We start from the raw sequence: 22298 nt of genomic DNA, 5'->3' as shown, positions 1-22298 counted from the left end.
TTCCTCTCTTCCTACAACTACTGCAGCTCTGGGAGGCATATAGAAAAAGGAAAGTTACCAAAGCAGTTCTGTAATTTTTTGTTTTTTAAAAAACAATTGTTTGTAAAACACTTATGAGGATCCTTTTATAAACCTCCAAAATAGGATGTGAAATGGTGAAATGAAGTTGTTTGGCAAAACACTGAATTAGATAAAGATATGTAAATTGTTCTTATGTCCAAAGTGTAAGCAAGATGTCTCTATTTGATGAGTTAAGTACTATTGTCTTTCTCTGTTGTCTGGGTTTTGAAGGTTTTGTGTGTACTATAAAGGACATCCAGAAAACATTCTTGACAGTGAATCTCTTTGTAATTACTTCAGGTAAATTCAAAATACAACATTAAGAACTATATGAACAGGTCCAACTGCTCTCGGATACATTTGTGCCAAAAGACCTGAATTTGTAGGATGCAATTTACACCAGTCTTTCCTCTCAAATGCACCCCATTTGCTCTGTGTTCTTAGCCTTCAAGTATGTGTGATCACTTGGAGAACAAATAGTGCATGCTATCAAGTAGCAGAACACAGATTTTTTTTTTAATGAAAATCTTTGGGGAGATTAGACTTAAAACTCTACTCCCTGCAGTGAGCAATTACTTGGAATTTAACTGAATTATTTACTAAACTCACATTACTTTCCATGCCATCAAACGGCATGTATACCAAACACACAGCACCAAATCTGTTTACAGAAACCCATAATACCCTGTTCAGAGTAATCAGGCTTTTCAACGTGGGAATGTTGATGAGACTAAATATTTTTCACTTTCAAATTGTTTTGGCTTTTATTATTTAGATTTAGTCATTCTTTGGGAAAATAAGGTTATGAAAGATAATGTCTCTTCAAAACTGTGTGTTTGACGTAAAATAGCTAGCTAGTGGGAAGCAGCTGCATAGCACAGGGAGACCAGCTCAGTGCTTTGTGACCACTTAGAGGGGTGGGACAGGGAGGGTAGGAGGGAGGGAGACGCAAGAGGGAGGGGATATGGGGACATATCTGTATGTATAACTGATTCACTTTGTTATAAAGCAGAAACGAACACACCATTGTAAAGCAATTATACTCCCATAAAGATGTTAAAACAAACAAACAAAAAAACAACTGTGTTTGAAAAACTGAAACTATATTCAGGGAGTTTGGTTAGCTTACTTGGCAGACTCATCAGAGAGAGTAGCAATAAGCTATTATACTTAGACATATCTAAATGAAATGGATTATTACTTACAAACTGCTACAGAACTCTCCTCAATTTTTTTGAATAAAAAAGCAAAAGTATGAATGAAAAAGACCATGGAAAATTCTTAATGAACTAAATCCTTTGAACAATGTATTAGCTAACTATTACTGCTTAACAAATTACCCCAAAACTTAGTTGCTTAAAACTACATATTTAATCTCACAGTCGCTGTGGGTCTCTGGCTCTGGGTCTTTCTCAAGGCTATAGTCATCTCAAGGCTACAATGAGAACGATCTGCTTTCTAGCCACTTAGCTGGCTGTTGAAAGGATTCAGTTTCTCTGGGCTGAGTCTTCAGTTCTTCACAAGCTCATCGTTGGAGGCCAGCCTCTATTCTTTGTCATGGGGGTTTGTCCATAGAGCATCCCACAATATCAGAGCAAGCAAGGGGGAGAAAACGAAGACACAAGTCACAGTATTCTGTAACATAGTCACCAAGTGACATCCTGTCACTTTTATTGTATTCTGTTCATTGGAAACAAATGACAAAGTTTTACCTACGCACAGGGAAGGTGATTTACATAGGGCATGGGTACCAGTAGGTAGTGATCACTGGGAGCCATATCAGATGCTGCCCACCACAGTAATACCAGAATGCTAATACTATAGCCTAAAAACTATATTTCTTGCTACCCACTCCAAGCAAAGTAAGGGGTTTGTAACCTAAATAGGGCCAGAAATGTGTTAAGGTGAAAAACGCTCCAGGCACGCAGTCTTCGGTAGTTGTGGCTCGTGGGCTCCAGAGCGCAAGCTCAGTAGTTGTGGCGCACAGGCCCAGCTGCTCCGCAGCATGTGGGATCCTCCCAGACCAGGGCTTGAACCCGTGATCCCTGCATTGGCAGGTGGATTCTTAACCACAGCGCCACCAGGGAAGCCCCAAACTTACTTTTGTCTTGACACTTCAGTAGAGTAGTAACAGCTAGAGACAGTATAGCAGGGAAGTGAGGAGCCAACGAAATGGAAACTTAGTTTTATGTTTTCTGTACAATTTTAAAAAGCTTGATTTAGGTCAGATCCACATCAAATAAACTAGGGAGCATATATTCATAGACAGGCTCTATTATTTCAGTTCAGGTTAGTGAAGCTAGTATTACAAAAGAATTGTTATAAAATGGTGGCTTTGCATTTGAGGTAGTTGAGAATCATTACAGTGGAGCATATAACCCAGAAATGTTGTGTCTCAGAGGCTTGAAAAACAGTTTCCAGGAAACAGAGTTGCTGTAGTAAGTCAGGAGAACTAGAAATTAAAAGAAGCCAGTGAATCTGACAACTCGAATCGTTTTGGTAATCTTCAGGGAAGATGTGTTTGTGGACTTGTAGAAAGAATTGAGAAACTTCATTGGGCGTTATCTGATTTCCTATAAACTGCTTCCCCAGTAAAACTGCCATATTACTAACATCAATGAAGTTGGAAATAGGATTTCATTTCATTCATTACCCAAATTCTGATATTTTAACTAATGAAATAGAAAAAAAAATAGGCATGGCAAATAGGTTGAAAGAACAAAATGAGTAATTATTCCCTGGGAAGTGGAGAGTTTTCTAATGCATGTGGCATTATTTCAGCCCTTTGAAATAAAACATGTTGTGTATATATATATATATATATATATATATATATATATATACATTGTTCATAGCAGTTTTAAGTAGAATTTCCTTAAATAACATTAGAGGGAGGGAGATATCTTTCTCTGTTTATTTTCATTTTATGTAACTCTAATTATCCAAACTGCAGAAGCAGCTGTACAAAGAACTCTAAAATTGCAGTGTTTAACTGAATCAAGTAGAGAGAACATGATGTGCATGCTAGAGGACTTGAAAACATCAAGCAGGGTGGGAAGTGAAACTAGATAGAAGCAATGTGAAGTCAAGATAATAAAGATTTAGCATTCTAAGCCAATGGCAATAAGTCTGAATACTTAGAAATATTTGGGGCCTATTGACTTTTAGATATTGCGTGTCATTTAGATTAAGGGTAACATTTCCAAAATCTGGGACTATCTAAGGACCATGTTCCAGGAATGAGAGTTGGTTGTATGTGAATTCCTTATTTTCTGCCCTAAACCATCAGGATTTAGAAAAGGTAATAGTTTGTAAATTTAGAACATGTGTTTATTGTCTCTGAGAATCCTATCAACATTTCTGATTATGAACACAAAGGAAATATAGAGGGACCTTCTCCATTGAGAGTCAGGAAGCTGTGAGTAATGTTTGGCATAAAGATTTGTGTATAGAAAACAGTGAAGTTTATTAGTTTTCCATCCATCTCATTACTCATCTTTGACAACTGGTAAGGAAATATATTTTAATTAAGCTTCAACTTTCTGTTACTGAATGCATAATGGCAATTGTATACTAATGCTATTAGGAAATGAGTTGGTTTAATAACAATCATCTACAGTCACTCTTTTAGAATCTGGATTTTAATGGACAGAAAAAACACAGATGTTTTACAAAGACACCATTCATGATTATTATTATGCTTTGGTCAGTGTTCATATTTTGTATGTTTCTAATCACTATGTCATGCTGAAATCCTATATGACGAAGAATATATAAGGAAAGAGTGTTCAAGAGTACCACAGATAATTTACCATTTTTTTCAGCTAAAATTATTTATTTTTGTCTTTCGTATTTTTACTCTATTTCCTTTTAAAAAATACGATTCTCCATGTGTATTTATGGCCTAAAAGCTTCTGAACTGTAATAAATTTCATAACTAGGCCACAGATCTTCTGCTATATGGACAGACGTTTTACAAGGGGATTTAGGAACACAAAAATTTAACGTTTATTATAGGACATGCTGTACTTTTTTTATTGTTTACCACAAAGACCTTTTCATTAAAAGATTCAAAGAGAGGAAATTTAATTTTTGTTCATAGGCTTGCAAGCTGAAATTCGGGCAATGTGAAATGTATTAAAATAGAGACCATTAAAGTAATCTACATACCACTTACTGGTAGTATGTCCTTACATTTAGTTTGTAGGTTTGAGCCAATCTTATGCTCTATTCTTGATAGTGAAGTCAATTAAAAAAATTGATTCTCTAGTGAGGATATGCTTCTTTGAACAGATACCAACTACCAAATATCAAGTTACAGGCAAAATTATTAAATGTATAAATGTACAGATTTATGGTTTTCTAATGCATCTGTATTCTACTATATATTTCTAGTTCCTTTCTAGTGAAAAGTCAGGCCATTTCTTGTTTGTCTACTGGGTACATATCTTAGATTCTGACTTAATCTGTTTAGTTTTGAATTTTAAATAGGAATGATAAGTTTTGCTCAATATATGTATATACGAGGGTTTAAAATAATTGGGCCATATTCTTCATCATCTTAATCCTTTTATACCTTTATTAAATTTTGACTTCATATTTAAGATGTTTTGATGCAATTAAAGGATTTAGGCTCTTCAGGGAAGGTGGTCTGTTCTCCCTCTTTTAAGAAAGTCCAGCATTAACACAACATTATTAGTACTCTTCTGACCTTCAAGAGAAGAAATAAGCTAAAAACCTAGATAAGAAGGTGCTAAAAATCTAGTTACTGAATTCTTAGGTCTGGCCCATGAAGAGAAGAGGCATAACCGCTAAATCTAATTTTTTAGATGGAGATGTTACAAAATTAAAAAAAGAATACATACTGATCATAGAGCAACAATTAAAACACTCAGTGGCAAACATTTCTGAACGTTGATAGCAATTTCTATAATGAAGGCATTGCATTTACCTTAAAAAATAACCAGTTGAACAACTATATAAATGACTGGGAAGCAGCTTAATAATTTTCAACAAATGACCTGGTCAGTATAATTTCTTTTTTTTTTTTTTTTTTTTTTTGTGGTACGCGGGCCTCTCACCGCCGCGGCCTCTCCCGTTGCGGAGCACAGGCTCCGGACGCACAGGCTCAGCGGCCATGGCTCACGGGCCCAGCCGCTCGGCGGCATGTGGGATCCTCCCGGACCGGGGCACGAACCCGTGACCCCTGCATCAGCAGGCGGACTCTCAACCACTGCGCCACCAGGGAAGCCCTGGTCAGTATAATTTCAAAAATCCTCAGTCAAATTTTCCAAAGTCGTGCTTCTTCTTTTATAGTTACCGTTTTTCTCATAACCTAAAAGAACACCAGACTTTGCCAGCACCATCACAAGAACGTGAGTTTTCTTCACAAATATACTTTCACAAGTCAAGTAAATCATAAGTGAATGTTTCCTACCTTTCCTCAAATTTTTACTGAGTGTTTTAAGGCCTTGGGAAGAAAGACAAGTATTGTGGGTGGTTTTTTGTTTATAAATATGTGCAAGGTCTTTTGTAAGGCATCTTGAGGAAGTCAAATGGTGGTTGAAACTTGACCTTCACCCTCAGGGAGTTTTACCGAAGGAACTATATCAGGTTATTAGATATTATAAATGCATAACTTCTGCTTTTTAGAGCTTAATTATTTCCACAGGTATGTGTTTCCCAGTGGTTAGCTAAGCAATAACAAACGTGGCCCTTGTGGTAAGTTCATGACAATAATGGCTTTGGCCAAAATGTTCATTTGTTTTTTTTCCATAAGATGGCTCTAGTAGCGCTTACTTGTCTTTAACTTCATTCAAAACAATTTTGTTAGCTTGTATTGTGACCGCTGTCATATTAGCATGCAGTTTTTAAAAAACTTATCAAAATTGGTGAATTTTTGTATAGTCATTTTAATACTGAAGATGGGAAAAAACAACATTTTTGGCATATTATGCTTTATTATTTCAAGAAAGGTAAAACCGCAAGTGAAACACAAAAATGATTTGTGCAGTGTATGGAGAAGGTGCTGTGGCTGATCGAACATGTCAAAAGTGGTTTGTGAAGTTTCGTGCTGGAGATTTCTCACTGGATGATGCTCCATGGTTGGGTAGACCAGTTGAAATCGATAGTGATCAAATCAAAACAATAAATTGAGAAGAATCAACGTTACACCACGCGGGAGACAGCCAACATACTGAAAATATCCGAATCAAGCGTTGAAAATCATTTGCACCAGCTTGGTTATGTGAATCACTTTGATGTTTGGGTTCCACATAAGCTAAGCGAGAAAAACCTTCTTGACCATATTTCCACATGCTACTCTCTACTGAAACGTAACAAAAACGTTCTGTTTTTAAAACAAGTTGTGATGGGCAATGAAAAGTGGATACTGTACGATAATGTGGAAAGGAAGAGATCGTGGGCCAAGCGAAATGAACCACCACCAGCACACCAAAGGCTGATCTTCATCCAAAGAAGGTGATATTGTGTATATGGTGGGATTGGGAGTACTCTATTATGAGCTCCTTACGGAAAACCAAATAATTAATTCCAACAAGTACTGCTCCCAGGTAGACTAAATGAAAGTGGCACTCGATGAAAAGTTTCCAGCGTTAGTCAACAGAAAATGCATAGTCTTCCATCATGGTAATGCAAGACTGCATGTTTCTTTGCTGACCAGGCAAAAACTGTTACAGCTTGGCTGGAAGTTTTGATTCATCCACCGTATTCACCAGACATTGCACCTTTGGATTTCCATTTATTTGGGTCTTTACAAATTTCTCTTAATGGAAAAAATTTCAATTCCATGGAAGACGGTAAAAGGCACCTGGAACAGTTCTTTGATCAAAAAGATAAAAAGTTTTGGGAAGATGGAATTATGAAGTTCCCTGAAAAATGGCAGAAGGTAGTGGAACAAAACGGTGAATATGTCGTTCAATAAAGTTCTTGGTGAAAATGAAAAATGTGTCTTTTATTTTTACTTAAAAACCAAAGGAACTTTATGGTCAACCCAATATTTTGCCTTTTGCCACCAGCATGGCTGGTTCTGTGGAAGTCTGTGCCTTCTAAAACCCTATATATTGCACTTGAGATTACAGATGTTTTCAGCTAGTGTATCTTTGGGACTTTATAAGAAAACATGTGCTAAGGTAAAATAGGAGAGAGCTATCTTGTTTAAGCTGTTGAGAATAGTGAATTTCCTGGCTGACTAAAATGTACAGTAAAGAAAAATAATCAGTAAAATTCCAAAAAGCTTACCAAGTTTTTATTTTTTAAAAATCTTAGAAAAGTTTGAGAAATTACTAAATTTGTTTCTACTGTTATAGCTTCTGTAGCTTTAACGAGGTGTATGAAGGAAGGGGAATTTTCCTCTCCAGGACATTTCATATAACTCTAAGTGCTAAACTCAAGTGGAAATTTTAGAATTCTGTAATTGTTTCATCAGGTATCCAAAGTTTGACTTAGATACGGTGGCTAAATTACTGCTAGCTCCTAGCTTTCTCAGTCAGAGTTTAAGTTGGTTTATATTTTTTGGATATGAATTTGATTCAGATTTCACTTTGTCTCAGTTCAAATGTCATATATTACGTCTAATATGATATCTTAGATGGGAAACATGAAAGTTTTTAGTCAAAATGCAAAATTCACTAAGATTTTTATTTTAAAAAAGAAAACGTAGACTATGCAGTGTTTGCAAATTATAAAATTGTAACTTAGGTAAATAGATTGATAATTTTTAATGAGCTGGGAAATAAACATACACTTGCCATAGTTTGTTATATAACATAGAACTGTGAATTAATTTCGTCTTTAAATTTTCAATTACCTTGAAATCTTGCAAATAGTGATATTTGGTCTTTGAAGCATATTATGTATTAATAAATGTGTGTAAATCTTTATGTAGCTTTATGTTAATGTATAAATTTCAGTATTTTGCTACCTGAACAAATTTTATGATCATTTCAAAACTTAAAAAATGCAGCATTTATGTCAGTTTCAACTAAATTTACTGGAGGCACAATGGATTTTTAAGCCAGTTGAATTAATTGGGGAACTAATTGGCCTATCAGTTTGGGAAATTTTATTTGTAAATGTCAGAAACAAAACACAAATCGCTTTCACAGTATAACTGAAAAATTCAAGTTCGTGGCTTTATGCATTATAGGACCCCAGATGCTCGAAGGGGGGACTGCCTCTTTCTGTTGTCTGTCTCTTCTCCACCCCTCTATATACCCGATAACTTGGGCCTTTATTTTCATGTGGTTTTCTGAATAGTATCAAACATAAGCACCAGCTGCTGCAGGTCTATATTCTGTAAGTTTAGTAAACTCAGTGCAAAGAGAATATCTATATCCTAGTATCTTCAACAAAAGTCTTGGCTCTCATTTTCATTAAGCTTATTTGTAAAACGTGTCTTTATTTTCTGATTCAATTACTTTGGCCCATGTGGATGTTCATTTTATTAACCAGGCCTACGTCATATGCCCATCTTTGGAGGCAGGTTAGCTCACACAAACTACATGGATGAGTACAAGGATTGGGTGCATTCCCCAAAGAAAACTGTGGTACGATTCCCCACGGCATGGGGGACAGGCTGGACAGGCTGAAATAAGAGATTATTAACTATTCATGTTATGGACTAAATGTTTGTGTCTTCCCCAAATGCATGTGTTGAAATCCCAGCCACAATATTAGGAGGTGAAGCCTTTGGGAGATAAGTGGGTCATGAGGGTAGAGACCTCATGAATGGGATTAGTGCCCTTATATTCTATAACACTTGAAGATACAAGAAGAAGACAGCAATCTGCAAACCAGGAAGTAGGTTCTCAGCAAACAATGGATCTACCTGCACCTTGATCTTGGACTTCCCAGGCTCCACAACTGTGAGAAATAAATATTTGTTGTTTAAGCCACCCAGTCTATGGTAATTTATTATAGCAGCCTGAACTGATACAATTTTTAATTTGGGAAATTTTTCTATCTTAGTAAATGCGTAAGATAAAGACACAAAATATTTGTGTCCACATGATGTTAATTTGGGTGGTTGTTTACTAATTAACTGTGGAATTATAGAGTATCAGATTTTTAGGGGACCTTAAAATGCAGGTAGTCAGACTCTTCTTGAAATATTACCAATTGTAGTTATTTTTAACCACTTGTGAAGTGCACTGTAAATTATGTATTGCTAAAATTTAGTTCCACTGTTTGGAAAACATTGACTCTGAATAATGAAAATAGCCACTATTTGCCTCATCTTCACTCCACCATGCTCCCTGAGAGAGGAAGGAGAGGATAGGTCATTTTCTGAGCATCATTCTTTGTTTTTGTGGCAATGGGAGGAAATGGGTTGAAAACTACTGTTCTGTCACATCTATCAGCCTTGCCGTAATTGTCTTTTTCATAGAAAAAAAATTAGAGCTTTCATGTATTTATACTGTTTATCTAAGTGCTTAGTTTCAGTTTCCTTTATTGTATGTTTTTTTTCCGGATGTGATTTGTATTGTATATATATTGACCTTCCCTTTGCTCACTCTGGTACTCACCATCATCTATCATACTTTTTCTCCATAGCAATTTAACACAGTCTGTGCACAATGCTTCTTATTTATATGTGCTTATTACCCATCTCGCTCACCTAATATGTGAACCCCAAAAAGGCAGAGGTATGTGTGTTTTAATCTGGTTTACTGATTTATTTCTAGTATATGGATTAGTGCCTAGTACAAAGTAGGCCCTTATCAACTATATGTTGATATACTAACATGTATTGTGCAAAAATGAACATATACTTGCACATATTGTCAAAACATAATAGATTTGAGTGGTATCCTTACCTTTCTGATTTAAAGTACAGTCATCCCTTGGTATCTGCAAGGGATTGCTTCCAGGATCGCCTGCAGATACCAAAATCTGTGGGTGCTCAAGTCCCTCATATAAATTGCCTGGTACAGTTGGCCTTCCGCACCCATGGGTTCAGCATCTGTGGATATGGAGGACCAACTAACTGTACTATACTTCTCTGATGCTTTCTGTTAATGCTGCATTCCTGAAAATGTATAAGCTATTAACAAAAAAGGGTTAAACCACATTTATGTTATTAGTTGAATTTATAGAGGTAAAAGTTATAATAAACTCCTAATTGTAAGTCAATATCATTCATAAACATGAGTGCCAATTGGCTTCTCCGAGGGATTCAGAGACAGTTTGTTATTAAAAAGCCCAGTACAATAATTTGCAATTTATTTAAACTAAAGAAGAAAAATATTATCTCAAAGTTGGAACAAAAATATGTGATAAAATTGATCACTAGATCATGATAAATTCTTAGCAAACTGAGGGTGGAAGGAAAATTTCTTAACTTGCTAAGTGATATACCAAAAATTTAAAGCAAACATCAAACTTAATATGTATTGGGAACATTGCCTTTAAATAAAGAACATGAAAGGAATGGCCACAATCACCATTTCTGTTCAACCTTGTTCTGGATGTCCTAACTAACACAGTAAGACAAAAGAGAGAAATAAAAGGTTTAAAGGATTGCAAAGTAAGAAACAAACCTTATCAGTATTTGCAAATAATATTATCTTAGTAGAAACCTTGAGAATCTGCTGACCATTTTTTAAATTTTAGAACTCAGGAAAGTTTTGCATATATAATCAACATACTAATAAATTTTTATTTCACCATAAGAACAAACAGAAATTTTAAATGTTATCTTTTATTAAATAGAATTATACTAAGTGGTGGGTGTGTATTCCTTTGATCTCCTTTCAGCTTACAGGGTCTTTAATTACTCTTTTAATTCATTTACCTTACAAAGAATTTGATTTCTTAGTGTATTTATACGTTGAAATTATATATCTTCATTCTTAGACATAGCTCAGAAATATTGAGAGGGGCTTCCCTGGTGGCACAGTGGTTGAGAGTCCGCCTGCCGATGCAGGGGACACGGGTTCGTGCCCCGGTCCGGGAAGATCCCACGTGCTGCGGAGCTGCTAGGCTCGTGAGTCATGGCCTCTGAGCCTGCGCATCCGAAGCCTGTGCTCCGTAACGGGAGAGGCCACAACAGTGAGAGGCCTGCATACTGGAAAAAAAAAAAAGAGAATGATAAGATATAAAAGCAGAAATTTTAAATTAAATTTTTATTGGAGTATAGTTGATTTACAATGTTTTGTTTTTGCTGTACAGCAAAGTGAATCAGTTATACATACATACTCTTTTTTAAGATTCTTTTCCCATATAGGTAATTAAAGAGTATGAGTAGAGTTTCCGGTGCTTTACAGTATAGATCCTTATTAGTTATCTATTTTATATTTAGTAGTATGTATATGTCAATTCCAGTCTCCCAATTTATCCCTTCCCCCTCTTCCCCCTTGGTAACCATAAGTTTTTTTTTTTTTTTTTACATCTGTGACTCTATTTCTGTTTGGTAAATAAGTTCATTTGTACCATTAAAAGCAGAAATTAAAAACCATGAAAAAAACTTTTTGAGTTGGAAGAGTTCAGCAATAACGTGAACTGTTAAGCAATAATGGCTTTTTATATCTATGTTCTAGATGTTTTTGTTTCAGGTTTCTGCAAGCTTTCTCACTGCATTATCGTGTGAACAGTCATTGCCTGTTAGGTACCTGATTTATTGCTTAAGGGAATTGATGACATGCCAATTTATTAATCTTTCACAATATTAGGCATTTAAATGTACATGATATTTACATTTTGAAAAGCTGTGTGATTTTACTTTTAGCAAAATTTTTGCAGAAAAATTTTAATGGGCTTATAAGATATCTTAAGATAATGATAAAGTAGCTGCATCTTGATTAATTCAATGGTGTGTAGAAATCAAATTAGGCATCAACTTACATTTTTAATTGAATTTTTAGGCCTCAGATTATTCTTTTTTTGTGGGGGGGCTGTGTTGGGTCTTCGTTGCTGCGCACAGGCTTTCTCTAGTTGCGACGAGCGGGGGCTACTCTTCGTTGCAATGCGCAGGCTTCTCATTGTGGTGGCTTCTCTTGTTGAGGAGCTCGAACTGTAGGTGCACAGGCTTCAGTAGTTCTGGCACGCAGGCTCAGTAGTTGTGGCTTGCAGGCTCAGTAGTTGCGCCGCACGGTCTTAGTCGATCCGCGGCATGTGGGATCTTCCCAGACCAGGTCTTGAACCCGTGTCCCCTGCACTGGCAGGCGGATTCTCAACCACTGTGCCACCAGGGAAGCCCCCTCAGATTATTCTTGAACTCCATAAGTGTTTTGAATTTGTAGGAATATGAATGCCATGCAGGAAATATTTAATGCAGATCGTGTTCATAGTATTTCTAGATGTCTATTTTAAATGTAGCTATTCCTGTGATTAAATACTGCTCTTGAGGTAAGAAAAAATATATATATATTTTAATATTGTATAGATTTGAGGTTTGTGCATTAACCCTTTCAATTTCTAGCGTGAGAGAATGCTTTTCAACATCCATAACATTTAACAGTTTATAGTTATGCTGAGTCATTCATTTGAATTACTATAATGGTGAGAAATATGCCACTTAGTATGTATTGAAGCATAGCCAGTTTGCTTCTTGCACAAGAACTCATCTGAGGTGGTGGAAATTCATTTATTTGTAGAGAAGTAGTGATGTCCATAGAAGGAAAGGCATTTCTTTTGGAAGTTGACAGATCTTAAGGTGATAGTTTCAGAATAAATTAGAGTGAAACGTCTGGTTGCTTGGGTCCATCCATGAAATTAACAAAATCTGGATACCAGAAACATGATGAATAGATCTACATTAATGAATTCTCTAGTCACTACAAAAATACTTCATCAAGTAAGAGAAAAATCTTTCCTGAAGTTAAAAAAAAATTTATGCTTTGAGTGTATACTCAGGAAACATACAAATTCTACTTGGAAAAGTGATTCAAGAGAATTTTATTTTAATGGTAATATGAAAATAATTTTAGTGTGTGTTTACAGGATTAGTGTTTTCTTTTTCTTTTTTTTTTTAGACATCTTTATTGGAGTATAACTGTTTTACAATGGTGTGTTAGTTTCTGCTTTACAACAAAGTGAATCAGTTATAGATATACATATGTTCCCATATCTCTTCCCTCTTGCGTCTCCCTCCCTCCCCCCCTCCCTATCCCACCCCTCTAAGTAGTCACAAAGCACCGAGCTGTGCTATGCGGCTGCTTCCCCCTAGCTATCTATTTTAAATTTGGTAGTGTATATATGTCCATGCCACTCTCTGACTTCGTCACAGCTTACCCTTCCCCCTTCCCATATCCTCAAGTCCATACTCTAGTAGGTCTGTGTTTTATTCCCATCCTACCCCTAGTCTCTTCATGACATTTTTTTCCTTAGAGTTTATATATATGTGTTAGCATATGGTATTTGTTTTTCTCCTTCTGACTTACTTCACTCTGTATGACAGACTCCAGGTCTATCCACCTCATTACAAATAACTCAGTTTCATTTCTTTTTATGGCTGAGTAATATTCCATTGTATATATGTGCCGCATCTTCCTTATCCATTCATCTGTTGATGGACACTTAGGTTGCTTCCATGTCCTGGCTGTTGTAAATAGAGCTGCAGTGAACATTTTGGTACATGACTCTTTTTGAATTATGGTTTTCTCAGGGTATATGCCCAGCAGTGGGATTGTGGGGTCGTATGGTAGTTCTATTTGTAGTTTTTTAAGGAACCTCCATACTGTTCTCCATAGTGGCTGTATCAGTTTACATTCCTACCAACAGTGCAAGAGTATTCCCTTTTCTCCACACCCTCTCCAGCATTTATTGTTTCTAGATTTTTTGATGCTGGCCATTCTGACCAGTGTGAGATGATATCTCATTGTAGTTTTGATTTGCATTTCTCTAATGATTAATGATGTTGAGCATTCTTTCATGTGTTTGTTGGCAATCTGTATCTCTTCTTTGGAGAAATGTCTATTTAGGTCTTCTGCCCATTTTTGGATTGGGTTGTTTGTTTTTTTGTTATTGAGCTGCATGAGTTGCTTATAAATTTTGGAGATTAAGGGTTAGTGTTTTCTTTGTTTTTCTTGGCTCATCCTGCAGAGTTGCAACTTAGGTTCATACTAGTGTGTGTATGTTTATAGAATTGGTAGAAGACTTAAGGGCATCAATTAGATATTTTAGTTCTTTTATTCTAATCCATTTTACTGGGACAGTTTTGTGCTATGATGCTATAGGAGATTTTAAAAATGAAATAGGTCTTTGGACATATTCTTTATACATATCAAAGGCACTACTGTCAAAGATTAAAAGAAAAACAGACACTAGCTGAAACTATGAAAACAGATTTTATTCAGTAGCTACTGACTGAATACTAGGAGGAACAGTTGAGTCCCATTCGATTTGTGTTTAGGTGAGTGGGCCTTTTAAAGGGAGAATGAAGGAGTGGGGAAGAGCTGAGAGAGTGCACATCAAGTGAGAAATAACAAAAGGTTGGTCAATATAAGCTGGCAATTACTAAGCTTATGATTCTGTCCTCCCACAGAGTCTGGGAGACCAAAGCCCTATCCTTCCTGATGATTACATTTCAAAGGAATGACTTTGAGTTTCTTGAGAAAGATCCTATTGACTTGTAGGAGATACATATACATCTCAAAGGGACCGAGAAAAGATTCACAATTTTAAGTCCTTTTTAGTAAATACTCTGAAGGGGGGTCAGAGGCTTATCTGGTATTTGCTGGAACAAACAGTAAATTCTACTGGCAGGGTCACCCCCACCCCCCGGGTTAGGGTTATCCTGGGGACAGGGCCTTAACGCTCTTAGAAGTTGTGCTAGAATTTTGTCATCTCTTAGTGCAGAGGTTTGGGCAGAGTCTTCATGTGCCAAGAATTCTGCAGTTCTCATAATTTTATATTATACAAAACTCAAAAGGAAAAAAACCCCTAATTTTCCACTAGAAAATAGAAAATTTGACATTTAAAGGAATGAAGGAGATACTGTCCTGAATTGAAAGTTTAGTGTTTTTGCATATGAGATGATGCTAAGGTTTACAGATGTGTGTTTTCTTTTAAATTTTTCTTTTTTTTATCTTTTTTTTTTTGAGAAAAAGTGAATTCACATGGTTTTAAACTTAAACCATATACAGTAGTACCCAGCGGAAAGCCTTCTACCACAATATCCCCACCAGCCTGGTTCCCATCTGCTACCCTAACAGTAGCATCTGCCCTTCTCTGGTGTGTGATTTGGTTTCATAACTAGGTTTTCTCTTCTGTACCTGAAAGCTTTGTTCAGTTTCACACTGGTGTAGTCATGGTGTAGGTGTGTCACAGTTATCATGTTTACCTTATTCTGTTTGACCTGGTTTAGGTAGGTTTTTGCCTTTTTTTTTTTTTTTTTTTTTAAGTAATGACAGATCCCAGAAACCCAATCCAGAATATCAAACCAACTCTCAGAGATTGGGCCTGTATTTTTATTTTTATTTACTTATTTATTTTTAAACATCTTTATTGGAGTATCATTGCTTTACAATGATGTGTTAGTTTCTGCTTTATAACAAAGTGAATCAGGTATACATATACATATCTTCCCATATCTCTTCACTCTTGTGTCTCCCTCTCTCCCACCCTCCCTATCTCACCCCTCTAGGTGGTCACAAAGCACCTAGCTGATCTCCCTGTGCTGTGCGGCTGCTTCACACTAACTATCGATTTTACAATTAGTAGTGTATATATGCCCATGCCACTCTCTCACTTTTTCCCAGTTTACCCTTCCCCCGCCACGTGTTCTGAACTCTATTCTCTAGAAGGTCTGCGTCTTTATTCCCGTCCTGCCCCTAGGTCCTTCAGAACCGTTTTCTTTTTTCTTTTTAGATTCCATATATAAGTGTTAGCATATGGTATTTGTTTTTCTCTTTCTGACTTACTTCACTCTGTATGACAGACTCTAGGTCCTCCTACCTCACTACAAATAACTCAATTTCATTTCTTTTTATGGCTGAGTAATATTCCATTGTATATATGTGCCACATCTTCTTTATCCATTCATCCGTCGATGGACAGTTAGGTTGTTTCCATGTCCTGGCTATTGTAAATAGGGCTGCAGTGAACATTGTGGTCCATGACTCTTTTTGAATTACTTTTTTCTCAGGGTATATGCCCAGTAGTGGGATTGCTGGGTCATATGGTAGTTCTATTTGTAGTTTTTTAAGGAACCTCCATAATGTTCTCCATAGTGGCTGTATCAATTTACATTCCCACCAAGAGTGCAAGAGGGTTCCATTTCCTCCACACCCTCTGCAGCACTTATTGTTTGTAGATTTTTTGATGATGGCCATTCCGACTGGTGTGAGATGATATCTCATTGTAGTTTTGATTGTATTTCTCTAATGATTAGTGATGTTGCACATTCTTTCATGTGTTTGTTGGCAATCTGTATATCTTCTTTGGAGAAATGTCTCCTTAGGTCTTCTGCCCATTTTTGGATTGGGTTGTTTGTTTTTTTGATATTGAGCTGCATGAGCTGCTTGTAAATTTTGGAGATTAATCCTTTGTCAGTTGCTTCATTTGCAAATATTTTCTCCTATTCTGAGGGTTGTCTTTTCATCTCATTTATGGTTTCCTTTGCTGTGCAAAAGCTTTTAAGTTTCATTAGGTCCCATTTGTTTATTTTTGTTTTTATTTCCATTTCTCTAGAAGGTGAGTCAAAAAGGATTTTGCTGTGATTTATGTCATAGAGTGTTCTTCCTATGTTTTCCTCTAAGAGTTTCATAGTGTCTGGCCTTACATTTAGGTCTTTAATCCATTTTGAGTTTATTTTTGTGTATGGTGTTAGGGAGTATTCTAATTTCATTCTTTTACATGTAGCTGTCCAGTTTTCCCACCACCACTTATTGAAGAGGCTGTCTTTTCCCCATTGTATATTCTTGCCTCCTTTATCAAAAATAAGGTGGCCATATGTGTGTGGGTTTATCTCTGGGCTTTCTATCCTGTTCCATTGATCTATATTTCTTTTTTTTTTTTTTTTTTGCCAGTACCATACTGTCTTGATTACTGTAGCTTTGTAGTATAGTCTGAAGTTGGGAGCCTTATTCCTCCAGCTCCGTTTTTCTGTCTCAGGATTGCTGCTTTTTTTTTTTAACGGGTTTCCCAACTGTGTTGTCAGATGAACAAAGTGGTATTGTGTTTCACTAAAACATGATTATCATCATTTGAGTAATTAACAAGATTGGCATATTTTGTGTATTAAAATAATATACATCATTAGGTTATGAGGAGACTTGTTACTATGAAAATAGAAGCAAAACTCTATGAGTAATCTAGGTGTTCACAATCTTTGCTGTTCTGGGGAAATGAAACTAAGAGTGATGGCTGTTTTCCTGTGACCAGAAAGTTTGATGTGATAGGAGCAGATCTTCTCCCTTGATCGGTGAAGATGGCTCTTTTGTTAACTATGAGTGAATTCTGGAATTCTTTGCAGATGCTCAGGCTTGAGACTCTGTATCTTTGAAATTCAGTCTGCCATGTTGTTTGGAAAACACTACTGCTTTTCTCTTGACTATATCTACAGCTTTTCTTTTCTCAGCTTAAAACAACCCCACGAACTCTCATTGTATACTGTTTTTTTTCTTCTGCCCATGCCTAGGTGAGTGAAGCTGCTAAATGAAGGGTATTTGTTAAAATAAGCCATTCAGGGAGTATGGGAAGAAGTGTAACACTTTTTGAGCACTGTGTGTGCTAGGCACTTTCATATATACTCTCATTGAAACTTCAGAGAAGTCTTGTGCTGTGGGTGGTAATAGTTCCACTGTACACTGGTGAGAAATCCCAGGCCCAGAAACTTAAGTAACTCGCCATACCATAAGCTAATTAAGTGGCTGAACTGGATTTGGACCTCATGTGCACCGCAGTGTTCACTTGCCCAGTGAGGTTTTTGTAGAAGGTCTTCTTAAAAAAACAAAAACAAAAACATACACACCCTCTAAAATGTTAAATTATTAATATTTAGTGGACTTTTGATTTAGCAGTTGATATTCTTTTTCAGATTACTTTATGATCCAATCTTCTCTTCTTGGCTATTTAGGAATGGGATGCTGCTGGCCTTGGAGGTTGGCAGGGTCTTTTCTTTTCTTCTTCTTTTTTTTTTTTTTGTGGTATGCGGACCTCTCACTGTTGTGGCCTTTCCTGCTGCGGAGCACAGGCTCCGACGCGCAGGCTCAGCCGCCGTGGCTCACGGGCCCAGCCGCTCCGCGGCATGTGGGATCTTCCCCAACTGGGGCACGAACCCGTGTCCCCTGCATCGGCAGGCGGACTCTCAACCACTGCGCCACCAGGGAAGCCCGGGTCTTTTCTGGACTATGGCCTGTGAATCAAAGGAATCCTGGCCTGGGTGTGCTTGGAAACCCAGAACCAGTCTTTGTCTTTAGTTTTTACAGAGGAGTAAAGAGCAAGCAATGCAGGTGAAGCAAATGGTCTGTTTCCATGGAGTGGTGAGAATGGATGTGCAGAGGTGGGAGGGGGCTTGGAGAGCAGAACCTGAAGACACTGCCTGAGAAAAAGTCCTATCAAGGGGAAGAGGCTGTTTACAGTGGAGCCCTCACAGTATTATTGCAGGGAAAAGAGTGGGGTGGGAGAGGATGGTCACATCCCAGGTTATGCCCAAGTCCCTAGGAGGGCCGCCAAGTGTGGGTTCTTGGCTTCACACAGGAAAGAATTCAAGAGTGAGCCATAGTAAAATGAAAGAAGGTTTATTCAGGGAGATAAATACTCCATAGACAGAGTGTGGGCCATCTCAGAAGGCAAGAGGCCATGGGAGAAACACTCCACAGAGTGTGGGACATCTCAGAAGGCAAGAGAGGCGCCAGGGAACGAGGTCGTCAGTTTTTATAGGGGTGGGTAATTTCATAGCCTAATGATTAAGAGGATTATTCCAACTATTTTGGGGAAGAGGTGGGGATTTCCAGTAATTGGGCCACTGCCCACTTTTTGGCCTTTTATGGTGGGCCTAGGAACTGTCATAGCACTGGTGGTTGTGTCATTAGCGTATGCTAATGTGTTACAATGAGTATAATGAGGCTCAAGGTCTAGTGGAAATCAGTTTCTGCCATCTTGGACCTAGTTGGTTCTAACCAGTTTATGTCATTTCCTCAACAGCTGTGTCATTCTTTTAAAGGTTGTGCCCTGCCCCCTTCCTTTCTCAATATCACTGCATTTTCTCAGACCTGCCTTGTGGCTGGAATGAAGTTAAGGACTTCCTAGGACTTGTTCTGCAGCATTTTAAATGTGGAAGGCTGACGCCATTCTCTGCTCTTCTGGGAGATGTTCCTCTAGGTGCAGTTGGATCTCATACTGCCTGTGGCATCATCAAGACCTAGATAGATAATTTCCTGACTTGGGCTCCCTTGATCAGCTCCAGGTAGGGCTGTATTAGAAAAACAGTTTTAAGTTTTCAGAGATACAGAAAAAAAGTTTAAGTTAGTTAAAAAATTAACCCTGTTAAAAAAATAAAGCAAAATCTCTATGGATATACTTGGTTCCAGAAGGAATTGTTCTTAGATGCTTGCTGTGTTTCACTGCCAGAATTGGCTTAGTGAGATACATTCCAGAGAACACTAGGGAGCCAGAACATGGTTTTTCTAATAGCGTTCACCTTAATTATCTGCTTATCTTATCTTTGCTTTCAGGGATCATTGTATAGCTTACTTTGTTTTGGGTTGGGCTCCTAATTGTGTATTATAAAGAACTGTTGTAAACAGTGTTTTTCATGCCTTTTTTTTTTTTTTTTTTTTTTTTTTAATAATTTGCCCCCATGAGTCTTTGTGGGGGTGAGGTAATAATAGTGGTGGTGCAGGAACACATCAGGATGATCTGGGGAGATGTCTCAAGCTGCAAAATCTCTATTCCAGTCTCTTACCCCACTGATTCCCAGATGCCACCTCCCCAAAAACATTCCTGGAAAATATGCCATATTCTTTAAGGCTGTCCCCCCCAGCCAAAAAAAAAAAAAAAAAAAAAAAAAAAAACACCAGAGAGAAAACAAACCAAAAGGTTTTAAACTCGGAGCATACTTTCCAAGTTTGCCTAAGTTTCTAAGTATTAAGGTGGATCAGACTACTGACTATTGTTCAATCTGGTCATCTTGTCTGTGGTATCCTCTTTATCTTGACCTTAAGGGAAAGTATACCTTATAATCCTGCAACTCAGTTGATTAAAAAAAATTAAAACAGACACAGAGAAACAAAAACTTATTCATGAGAACTGCAGCAAAATAAAACATGTAAGAAGTAAATCCAAAATTAGTTTTCTTTTTTGCCTAACTTGCTCTGGGTGGAGAAAAATTTCCTGTAGATTTTTCTCTTTTCTGATAGAACAGTTATATTTTTGTGTTGACAGGTGGCTTGTAGCTCCATGTTGTGCTACTTTGTTAGAAGCCTTGTAATCAAATTTAGGGAAAGGTTAAGAGGCAAAAAGGATGTGTTTAGACATTGGTAAGGGAGCTTGAGACTTGAGAAATAAGCATGAACAAAAGTATGTATGTATATGTATAAAATCTCCTTGAGGAGGGCTTCCTTGGTGGCACAGTGGTTAAGAATCTGCCTGCCAATGCAGGGGACACCGGTTTGAGCCCTGGTCTGGGAAGATCACACATGCCGTGGAGCAGCTAAGCCCGTGTGCCACAACTACTGAGCCTGTGCTCTAGAGCCCGCGAGCTACAGCTACTGAGCCTGTGTGCCACAACTACTAAAGATTGCGCGCCTAGAGCCCATGCTCTGCAACAAGAGAGCCACTGCAATGAGAAGCCTGTGCACCGCAATGAAGAGTAGCCCCTGCTTGCCGCAACTAGAGAAAGCCCGTGCGCAGCAACAGAGACCCAATGCAGCCAAAAACAAATTAAGAGAAAAAAAATTAGTTCCTTTAAAAAAAAAAAAAATCTCCTTGGGGGCAGAGTAGGAGTGGTCTGTAAGTCTAATGAGCCCTCCATATTCTACTGGGACAGAGTGGGCTCCATGTTCTAGAAGCCAGAGATAAAAGCACCCTGTCTCATCGACTTGGAGAAGGCCCCTGTGTTGTGTATCTCAGGACAATAGTGTTGTGTCTGGACAGTGAAGACCTAGGTTCACAGTTCTCTCCGCTTTACAGCATAGCTTAGAAACCTAAATTAGTTCCTCCATTTAAAATCCCTATATGATTTAAAGGCCAGTTTGTCCCTTTCTATCATTGTAGTTCCCCATCTGCTTGCTAATGTTTTTTTTTACATAGGTGAACAGGTGTTTAATTCTATTATTAAGGCTTAAATTGCCTGCTCCTGCTAAATTTTACCATAGATATATTTCAGTTTTATTGAAATCAATCAGCAAGAAAGTATGAAAACTCAGATTCACTGCTATTTGGTTGAAGGAGAAGAAAGTTGGTATTGGTGGTGAAGAGGTTGGGAGAGTTCTAAATTCCAAAAGAGAGAAGGGAAGAGAATCCTGCATAATGCAGAAGAAAATGCTGAATGAATTGGCCCTGTTCACACCGAGGGGAGAAGCAAATGGAGGACTTGTACCTTGAGATCTTTATGCCCTGCCTCTGCAAAAGCAGTGCTACTGCACTGATTTATAAAGCCCGTTTTTAAAAAACAAGATTAACATTTGACATCTTTTTATAATTATGGCATTTATACTAGAGTGTTTATTCCACTTCTTCCTAAGCTTGTAAGAGCAGCAACATAAGATATAAAATTATCATCATAATGTTTATATTTTTTGATCTATGGGAGACTTTGTGGTTGAGAGCATTAGTGTATCACAAATTATAAATATAGAGTTGTTTACTGAAGCAAAATTTACCTTAGAAGTAAAGCAAGTTTTTCTACATTTTGCTATGTAGAATATTAATTTCATGAGTTTTTAATGTGTATTTTATGAAAAAGTCCCATAGTTAACTAACTGTGGAGAAATATTGCTTTTTAAAATATAAGGTCAAGGGCTTCCCTGGTGGCGCAGTGGTTGAGAATCCACTTGCCGATGCAGAGGACACAGGTTCGTTCCCCGGTCCAGGAATATCCCACATGCCGCGGAGCGGCTGGGCCCGTGAGCCACGGCCGCTGAGCCTGTGCGTCCGGAGCCTGTGCTCCGCAACGGGAGAGGCCACAGCAGTGAAAGGCCCGCGTACCACTAAAAAAAAAAAAAAAAAAAGTTTAAAAAAAAAAAAAAATGTTATATTTAAAATATAAGGTCAATACAGAAAAATTTTATTTTCATATCCTAGCAACAAAAACTTGGAAACTAAAGTTAAAAATT

At 37.4% G+C, this 22298-nt stretch overlaps 1 protein-coding gene across 4 annotated transcripts in view; it reads left to right on the top strand.

Moving 5' to 3' along the window:
* The window catches only part of CRPPA (CDP-L-ribitol pyrophosphorylase A), a 327279-nt gene that overhangs the window by 205992 nt on the left and 98989 nt on the right, over positions 1 to 22298 (top strand). Inside the window, exon 10 of one of the 4 annotated variants that reach the window (XM_067042598.1) lies at positions 6032 to 7014. The exons of the other annotated variants lie outside the window; for them this stretch is intronic. Within the exon in view, the coding sequence (XP_066898699.1) occupies positions 6032 to 6064 (33 nt within the window). The 3' untranslated portion in view covers positions 6065 to 7014. Of the gene's footprint in view, positions 1 to 6031; positions 7015 to 22298 lie in introns of those variants that run through there. 4 annotated transcript variants of the gene reach the window in all.

This window comes from Kogia breviceps, chromosome 9 (genome assembly GCF_026419965.1).
Source record: "Kogia breviceps isolate mKogBre1 chromosome 9, mKogBre1 haplotype 1, whole genome shotgun sequence".
NCBI lineage: Eukaryota > Metazoa > Chordata > Mammalia > Artiodactyla > Physeteridae > Kogia > Kogia breviceps.
The sequence above is the reverse complement of the archived record's forward strand: the minus strand, read 5'-3'. Positions and strand labels throughout refer to the sequence as shown.